This window comes from Aulostomus chinensis, chromosome 11 (assembly GCF_037954235.1).
Source record: "Aulostomus chinensis isolate RoL2024-O1b breed Wild chromosome 11, RoL_Achi_v1.0, whole genome shotgun sequence".
Taxonomy (NCBI): Eukaryota; Metazoa; Chordata; class Actinopteri; order Syngnathiformes; family Aulostomidae; genus Aulostomus; species Aulostomus chinensis.
The window spans coordinates 12,179,575-12,189,755 of record NC_141330.1 but is presented as its reverse complement, the minus strand read 5'-3'; the positions used below and the strand labels follow the sequence as shown (position 1 = coordinate 12,189,755).

Below are 10,181 nucleotides of genomic sequence, written 5' to 3'. Positions count from 1 at the left end.
TCTAACCTGGTTAAGTTGTTAAACATCGTCCTAAACATAAAAATTTCAACATTTATTTTTGTGTCTGAAAACTCAGCAGAGATGTCCCAAAATGTGAAAGTTTGGCACAGAAACATACTCGAGCAGGTCGTGTGCTTGGGTAGTAAAAAGTCCTGACGGTGTTCATTAATCACTACGTTGAGGTTTTGATGCCACAGCAGGAATAGAAATGCTGCTCTAACTCTCAGAGATAGACTGTAGTGCCTCCATCAGCTTCATTTCAGTTCAGAGCTGGGAAAAAAAAAACCTCTCCAGCCGGAGTAGCACTGGTTACTTGTCCAAATAATGCGCTAATATTAACATTTTCTTAACATTTAGTGCAAACAAGTAGGTTAAGGGTGTGCTTCAATGCACTACACTGTAGTAATTAATTTTCAGATTATATGTAACATAATGGTGGGTTTTGAGTCGTCATGAATATTTCTAGTTGTTCTAACGGAAAAACTGACCCAATGCTGCAGACCCAACTCCCTGAAACCAGTAGTTGATTTGCAGTTGGAACTACAATGTTGTAGTTCCAACTGCAACTGTGTATATGTGCGTGTGCGTCTGTGTATATATATATATATATATATATATATATATATATATATATATATATATATATATATATATATATAATATATGTTGTAAATATACCTCTCAGCAGTAACTCAGTACAGGAGTTTTTCTCAACCTCGTCTACAGTAAGAGTTGCCAACTCAGCATCCACTCTTCAGTCTAATCCTATTTTTTTCTTTTTTGGTAAAATCGAGCCTGATTTGTTTTGCAAATGAGGCAGAAACAGCTAGAAACTGCTTCTACTGAATATACAGCGTCATCGTTTGAGGGGGTGAATTATAGCTGTTATTTTTCTGGTGAATAATTTGTAGAATTTTGTTTTAAGTTTGACATTTTATTGTTCTAAAATCTGTGTTTATATAGCACCTTAGCAGGACTCCAAACGTAAGACTCCAACCTACTCATTAGAGCCACTGGGGGCTCAGCATCTTGCTCACAGATCGAGTGAGGACTGAGCCTGTGACCTTTAAGTTACTTAACAACTACTCTACCTCCTGAGACTGCCTGCACCTTGTGGGAATAACAGCCTAATTGCTATACCTCACGTGTATGTTTGAGAGAATGAAGAATACTGTATAACCTGTCAACTAATGTGCTAATGAAGTAAAACTTTGAATATTTGATGCATCACCAACTCAACAGGTTAGCAAGGCATCACACTGGAGCAGCAGCATCCATTTCCCTGATTCTTTATGCTGACTTTTTGCATAATAGAGAAGATTCACATGAGAAATACATGATGGCTCATTCATCAAGTTTGGGGAAATAGCATAAAATATACTATGGAAATGATCCAGGATGCCATATGTGATTAATGAGGCTGACTCACTCTACCAATACCAGAGCAATCAGACACAGAATTAGAAACGTGGAGCCAATAAAACATTTATATCTATGTAACACGTGTAAAATTAAGCCCGCTCAGCGATTCCTGGCTCATGAAGAGGCCGACTTGGCCCCGTGATATTTGCAAACGTGCATGTAAGCTACTTATTAACCATGACACAGGAAGGCATCAGAGCATGGGTTCCACTTCATGTGTGATTCAGGCTCTCATAGAAGACAAAAAAAAAACAAAAACGAGACAGACTTCAGCCAGGTATACTTTCAAATTAAATAAAAAAATGTTTTCAAAAGTTTTACATTCCTTTCATTTGGAGAAAAATAAAAGGATACTGAAATCAAACTTTGAACACCAACGTGAAGCTGCTCTCACGGAGAGGTGAAGAAGGGCGCAGAGGCGAAGTGGAGGTGTGCATCATTAACAATGAAGTGAGCTTGCTAGCACACATACAGCTATTACCTGACTGGTAACACACTGCAACACTGATGTAACCTCAGTGGCAATTCTAGCTAGTTGGGTGCCCTGAGAAAACAATAGCAGAGGAAGCACAGTGTGATCATGTGTGGACTTGAGTTTGATCTGACGATTGACCTGAAGTGAAAAGTCTCCTTTTGAATGCTTTGCACCATTTTTTTTAGGCAATATTTCTCCACATGGTTGACATTGCTCTGACAGTGATAGTGCTGCGAAAAGAAATGTATCAAAAGCTGAGTTTGACCAAAACAAAAAAAATAAATAAATCAACCAGAGGAAATGATGTCTGCGCAAACAATCTCTGAGAGTGGAGTAACGATAATAAGACCAACAGAGTGAGTGGCCATCGATCCAGCCTGGGTTTGGACCTCAGGGGTCAGGGGGTTCCATTCATGTTCCCCTTCCACCCTCCATGTGGACTCCGGTGCTGTTACATCACGCACAGGTCTGACATGAAGCGGAACAACTGATGAAACACGGGGCGGCTTTGTGTGAGGGGAGCACACCGTGTTGGGGGCTGGGAAATGTCATTTCAACAAATGAGTGAACTCCGTGAACAAACTCTTGATGTTTGATACACGTCTCACACTTCATTTTTCCTAAATGTGAAAGAGACAATCGTCACATTTGTTTTGTCATACAATCTCACACTGAACAGATGTTTGGGTTTTCTTCAGCAGCTCGCCACTGAGCTTGTCCTGCCATTCAAGAGTTTTCGAGAAGGCCCTGACAACACCGTCACTAGTTCAGTCTGAAGTCTTATCAGGCGTCAGGGTACGATGCAGGTGGCCTTTCTGAGGGCCAGGTAGCCTGTAATCACATCTGTGGGCAGGAGGCGGATGTAGGAGAACTCCTCAGAGGATGTGAACCGTAGTTTTGTCTGCGGGTCTGTGTAGTTTGCCTGAGACAAATTTTAGAAAAAGCAAAAAAAAAAAGGAGTTATTGCTTTAAACAGTACAGGAGCAAAGTAATGATTACATTTGTAGCAAAGTAATGACTCACCGGGAGTCCAGAGATGTCAGAGTATTTTTTGGCTGGCATCAGCGAGGGAGGAGCATCAATATTGTAGTCTTAAAACAAAAAGAACATATTGGGAGTAATTAAGTGACACAGCCTTATTAGGTACATTCCCTTTTTCGTTTTGGCCATAGTTTTTGCTTTAAAATGGGGGGGGGGGGGTGCAACTATTGGACATGTACATTGGAGGGTTTGCAGCATATTCAAAATCATGTCTGTTATGTTTTCATCTAAAAAGGAAGTCAGAGGACTGAAGACAACAATGCATGTAAATAAACGTGTCTACAACTGAAATGGCTTCTAATTATTTAGAGCTCATAAATGAACCGGGTAAAAATGAGGGGCAGTAACTCACAGTTGGGGTCGTTCAGCTTCCACGGTAAAGCCCGTTCCAAAGCCAGAATTTGTTTGAGGTTTTTCCAGGTTCTGTTCTTTTTGCCTGCTGCTGCTCCGCCAATACCAGAATGCTGCCAATATTATGAGCAACAAAAAAAAAAGGAGGTGTAAATGGAGGGAGAAACCACAGAGGCATCAAAACCTTAAAGGCCAGATGGACTTAGACACCCACCATGAATGTGGGGTCTTTGAACGGTGGAGGTTTTGATGTGGACTCTGTGGTGGCAGCCGCCGCAGCGGTGGTGGTTGGACCACTGTCCACTGATCCAACTGCCTTGACCTCAGCTGCCGGGTCTACTGCAGCTGACTGATCACACACAGAGGAAAAACATGTTACACTGTTACAACATTTCAGTTTAAGTTGCTTGAGTTCAATATTTTTTGATTGTCAACAAAGATTATGATGTAGATCCAGATGCAGGGGTGTGTTTTTTTGTTGGACTTATATATAAACATCCTGAAGATATGATTTTGAAAACTGAATTCCAAATACAAATGTTTATCTTGACAAATTTGAATAAAAACAACATGGATTCTGAATTAGATGAGGGAACTTGGTGAACAGATGACTTAATTAGGGGTAGAAATCTGACAGAAGACTTTTTTTTAACTTTAGGGAGCACGGTGGTGCAGTGGTTAGCACTGTCGTCTCACAGAAAGAAAGTTACAGGCTCGAGCACGGGGTCTTACTGTGTGGAGATTGCATGTTGTCCCTGTGCCTGCGTCAAGACTTCCCTATCAGTCTGAAATTAACGCCACAGGATGGACCTTCTCTTAAGAGGACTTTTTCCATCTACTCAAGCAGTTTATCGGTATCATTGTTAGCAAAAAAAAAATCTGTCATCAAGAGGTGCACCTCTCTAAGTAGTACAAGTTTAATACTTTTCCCTACGTGATGAATGTAGTATTAATATTGTATGTCACATGATATATATACAAGTAATGCAAGCTAAAAGGCTAAATTGTAATTCACAAGAATATGCAGACATAGATCAGAAGAACACAAGCTCCCTATTAATGCAGCATTACTATGGGAGGGCCAGTGCGGTCTCACCTGGGTCTGTGTGCCCGGTGTCGGTGTCGCCGTTAGCTGTCCCTTCTTCTTCTTGCTGCCCCCGCTGCTCGGCTGAGTGGTAGACACCGCCAGACTACCGGGACGTTTCTTGGCCCTCTGAGCGGCGGAGCTGGCGGCCGCCGGCTGGCTCCTGATGGTTATGGGGATCTGAGAGGCCATTGGAGCCTCTCACATAGCCAAATGGTAGCGTAGTACAGGCTGGGAATACAGCTTTCTCACTCGATAGTTAGCATGAACTGCTAAGACCAAAACATCGCTTTAACCCCGGATATTGAAATACTTCACTTCCGGTGGCATTTAGAACACCAAAATAAAACAAATGTCCAAATTTCCTGAATAAAATGCCTAATTTAGAAAATATAAATTACACTGCTCTGTTTTTTTTAAGTAATAACAAAAGCTAGATTTTATTAGTCAAAAAAGCAGCATATAAATGAACTGAAATCCCAGGAAAACAGGATGATCTCATTAAAATCAGTAGCACCATCTGAGCTGCTGTGATGGAGTGCTGCTGCCACCATGTGTATTATAGGAGGTCCCACACAGAAGTGGTGACAGTAAGGAGAAAACACAAAATTGATTGTTATTCATTGTATAAAATTATCCAAGAGCCTTGCATACACAGCACCTGTCTGCTTTAGCTTTCTGGTATCTTGTTTATGTCATCACTTTATGTTTTGTCAATGCAAATGCATAATGAACTCATGAAGTGCATTACAACCAAGCTCATGAAAGTAAAGAATTGTCATTAATATGTGTTTTTTCACTCTAGTGCTGCTTTTATAATAAGCCTTGCTTCAGACTTCTGTATGGCAGGTTTGCGATGGAAATATTCTCTTAATTTTGCACAAATCCTTGTCGTTGAAGCCACAAGCGTACATGACAAAAAAACATGAAGCTGTAAACAGCACTCAAACAAAACTTACCCGCACATTCAGAATTGGGGACAACATTCTACCTCCTGAGATACATCCTACTTCTTGTTTTTCTTTCACTGCCAACTCTCTCCCAGCCAGATGGGCTAACAAATGATGAATGTTCCTGGCAGAGGTGCTGGAGGGTTCAAACTGTTCAGTTCACTCATTACAGCAAAAATAGACATAGTGTGTAGTTGTAACTCAGTGGTTCCAAACCTTCTCACTTGCTACTCATCAAATCCAGCAAAGTCTTCTCGGCCCACACATTAAGTGCTAAAATATAAGCAGTTAAACCAAATAATCCCTTTTTTATGGGAGAAGAAAAAGCAAAGTTAAAATTAAAAAAATCACGTCCATATTAATAGATGACATTATTGTACACCCTCTATTGTCTTGTGCTCTCTTTTATTTTATGTGTAAGAATGGTCAAACTCCTTTTTTTTTTTAAAGTAAACTGAAGACACTTTCTTTGACTAGACCTTCAAGAGAAATGAGACAAATTTCCTCATGCAGCAACCTGTACAGTCCCTTTTCTGTGTTTAGGAGTCTTGATGTTAGAGTTAAGCAGCAGAACCTGTCTGGATGACTGAGATTTCCTTCAGTTAGATCAGGATGCCATGCCTCAGGGGGTACAGGGTTGTTCTCTTGTCAGTCAGGAAGTGTTTCACAAAAAATAAACCTTTGAGGGGAAAGTGCCTCCAGCATATCCATCAGTCTATTGAGCCCTACCAGGGAAGGACCTGTCAGTATCCAGACATTGCCGCACATAACAAAGATGCACCACATCCACATTCAACCGAGTGCCCTCTGACCTCCTGCAGAGACCTCAGCAAACTGAAAAAACACTTTTGTAAAATATGTGACATTGTGTTTGAGTGTGTGTGGAGGAAATGTGGAGCCACAGAGAAGCTTTGCAACTATTTTAGTGTCCTCATCTTATCCAAGGGTGTCTAGAGGACCACACTCGCAGGGGAAATACTGATTCAGATTAAAGTCTTGCCAAATGTCTTATTTAGTTTTCAGCACCGGCACACTGTGGCTTGCAGCAGCATGAATAAAGTATAAAGCCTGCTCACACACAGTTGCAGACTAACAGATCAATGTTTTATGGGTGATGTTAACCTATGACATGTAACTAGTGGACCCTCCTTAACACATTATAGCAGGAACCAATAACATCCATGTCAAAGATTAGCACTAGCTGTTCACAGGCTTACAGTCTAAACACACCTGGGTGCCACACAGAGCTTTTCTGTTTAACAAGGGAGGCTGTGTTGTGTCAACTCACCCTGGAACAGCCATTCCCAAAAATAGGAAATGCAGCAGCCCGGTTAAACCTCTAAAAATCCATTTTGGACAAAACCTTCAGCTATAACTGATTAGACTAGTCAAGCTGAAGAGGAATTATATCCCTATTTATTCACAATTCTCTATGAATGTGGGCTTAAGGCAAAGCAGAGCAAACTGAAGAAGCATGTCTTTTTCTTTCCTAATTGATATCATAGCAATTTGGAAAGCAAGTTAAATTAATCATTAAGACTGCATCATGGATAGTTGATCATAAAATATTTGCATATATGAAGTCATTTTATGGTGATTTCTCTTTTTTAAACTTAATTTCAAACAATATAATATTCATATTGCTTTATAAATTATTTGGGCAGTCTTAAATTCTATCAGATCCCTAAACCTTAAGGCATGCACTTTTAGAAATAGTATATTGGTGTGATCATCCTACATTATTTACGATCCATATGGTTCCTATTTTATAATGTGCATAATGATTTTATAGCGGTTTTGTGGGTGTTGCCCTACATTTTAATGCAGTAACTTAGATCTAGCAAAGCAAGGGAACATTTCAACATAAACAACGCTCTTGCTGTCACGATGTGAGTTCCAGTTTCCTATAAAGTTAAAGCATTTTAAATTACAAAAGTTGAATGTATTTATTGTTTATGTCCCGTGACTCATCAGCAGTATCATTACATCCCACTAGAGGGCCGAGGCCTGCACCAAGGAAATCACTGCTCTTGAAATGGTCCTGGTGCTATAAAAAAAAAAAAAAGCCATTAAAAAAAGCATTTTCAAAGCGAGGTTGATTTTCAATTTGACATGCACACACACATGCATGCTGGCGGGAATGTCATTTAAAAGCACATTATGTAAAAAGGGTTGGTGGAGTTTTCCGCTCTGGTGACTCCGGGTGGTATTTGAGCCAAACATGTAAGCCAAAGCCTGCAGCACAACTTATCGATCAGTGTCAGCAGGTCATTGACTGGTGCTGGATATGTGTCAGTGTTTATAATGCGAATGGATCGCTCACATGTCTGTCCATGCATGTGAGTAGGAAAGTGTAGACAGGGTTTGACGGAGAGATCTTTCTTTTTTCTTTCCCCCAAACTTGGTTTTGCTGGTTTGCTTTCTATGACAGTTGCCTCGTTTGTGCCCGAAACATAAGGGCCAAGGGTTTTTCGCCCAGGTGGACAGAGCAACTTCTTGGTTAAAACAAGAAATATTCATTCATTCATATCCCAGAACTGCTTTTAATCTAACTGAAAGCTAACCCGTTTTCAAATTAAAGCCTTCGTAATGTTAAAGTCCATCCATCGTCGTCTTCCGCTTATTCCTTACAAGTAAGGGTCGCGGGGGGGCTGGAGCCTATCCCAGCATCTACGGGCGAGAGGCGGGGTTCACCCAGGACAGGTCGCCAGTCCATCGCAGGGCCAACATACAGAGACAAACAACCATTCATACCTACGGTCAATTTAGAGTATTCAATCAGCCTAGTCCCCAAATTGCATGTCTTTGGACTGTGGGAGGAAGCCGGAGTACCCGGAGAGAACCCACGCAGGCACGGGGAGAACATGCAAACTCCTCACAGAAAGATCCCGCGCCCGAGCCGTGACTCGAACCCGGAACCTTCTTGCTGTGAGGCCACAGTGCTGACCACCGCACCACCGTGCAGCCCGTAATGTTAAAGTGAATTTTATAATAGTTTTCTGACATAAATATCCTCAAACTAAAGGATTAAAGCCAAAATAGAAAACCAAGGTTGCGAAAGCCTTTTCTCGATGTTAAATGACTAATGCATGATTGCAACCTTGTCGGGGTTGAATGTAAACAGGCTGTATCACATATTTAATCATTCACTGTGCTGAATCTCGATCTCCCTGAATGAATTCCGCATGACCTGACCTAGAAGTGCAGCCGTATTGCTATTCACATCTCATCAAGTCGAGGCAGACTCCTTGCCTTTGTTTGTGCAGGTAGAATTTTTCACTCATAAAAATGAGACATGGCTCCTCGCTGACTTGATTATGTGCATTAAGAATTTAGACAGTGGGTCTATTGCAAACCATTTTGTCTGTGTACAGTTAAGAAATAGCAGACGGACACCGTATATTGAAGCTAATAAAGTAACAGAATGTAATACAATGAATCACACCTGAATGAAAAGAAGGAGGGATGGCATTTGTTTTTTGGCATGGATACACAAATGGCCTCCATTTGCAATGCAAGTTAGACCTCCAAGTGTCGATATCTATTTTTTTTTTCCAAAAAGCCCCTAATGGAAAGAGCACCTGTGTAATGTAGCAATGTAGCACAGACAAACAGTTGATCATTTTTATGTACAATTTTAACAGTTGGTTTACTTTTTTGAATGTGAGAATAAAATGAGTCAGTGTATTTGTATTTGTATTTTTTTTTTAGGGACTTAGGGACTTCAAAAGTTGCCAGGTAATACTAGTTACCCCAGCTACTATTAGCCATAGTTAATCTTTCTCAGAATTACACCTGGGACGCTGCTACCTATTAAGAGCAAGATTTACCGTCCCTCTGAACGAGTGGACGATATCAGGTGAAGGAAAAGAACTCTGGCTGCTAGCCTGACCCGAGCAACAGCCTGAGCACTCCCAAGCGCTGCTCTTATTCTAGTAATAAATTGTGGTGAAAAAAGCATTATGCCTGCAGTCAAGACATTTAAACACTCCCCTGATAAAACAGGTAATATTGAACAATCCTGTTGGCATCTTATTTGCTACAAACAAGCTTGTGGTAGAAAGGTGGAGCCAGATTTCTTCTTAAATCTCTTTGTTTCCCAATGTGTTCTTCTTCTCCATTTCCGGTCCATTGTTAATCCTCACTATATTGCAATAAATGACAGGTTCTTAGGGGGACTTTATTGCTTTAATGGTATTTTTGTAAGTATTGACCCATAAAAACATGCTGAAGTTACAACCCTCTGTCATATTGACATATATGTGATTTCCAGCAGTGTTTTGTAGTTTATGTGGACATAATTCAGCACAGATAGAATTTGAAACAACTAATGTGAAGGCCAGGGACACGCTCTCATCCCTCTGTAGGACAGATTAAAGGCGAACGATAACTTTTTTTTTATTAAGTTTTCCATTTAAATATGAAACCTCTCTACCATCAAGATTTTCATCTGATGAACTGATATGAATTTATGAAATCATCTTTGATTAATACAGTGGGTTTAGTTCGAGAGACAGACGGATGGATGACTAAGAACCGAAATATGGCAATTATTTCAGAGCTGTTTTAGTGCTTTATATCTGTTTTTTGCATGCAGTAAAAATAATCCAAAACCTGTTTGTTTTTCGCTCCAAAATCAATTTCAGAAACACATCTCTAAACATCAAGAAGAGAGGATCTTTATGATTGGTGTGTCACTAATGAGAGTCACAATGAGGTTAGAGGGCATGTTTTGAAGGTGTTGAGCCTCAGTGTTTTCTGCTCTGGCTATTTTGTGTTTTTCTGCTATGGAATGTGGAAGCATGATTCCTGTTTTAAGCAGCAGAAGCTTCCCTGAGGGTCAACATGTTCTATTTTT

The 10,181-nt window shown here is 40.4% G+C and overlaps 1 protein-coding gene across 1 annotated transcript; it reads right to left on the bottom strand.

Annotated features, from left to right (window-relative positions):
* Positions 1-729: 729 nt before the first annotated feature.
* Positions 730-4,668, bottom strand: ino80c (INO80 complex subunit C). Its single transcript, XM_086217214.1, has 5 exons — positions 4,386-4,668; positions 3,504-3,638; positions 3,291-3,402; positions 2,921-2,988; positions 730-2,819 (listed from the first exon to the last, which is right to left on the bottom strand). Exons 1-5 carry the CDS (start codon positions 4,563-4,565, stop codon positions 2,688-2,690), a joined length of 627 nt encoding a protein of 208 aa, XP_086073340.1. The 5' UTR covers positions 4,566-4,668; the 3' UTR covers positions 730-2,687.
* Positions 4,669-10,181: the final 5,513 nt, after the last annotated feature.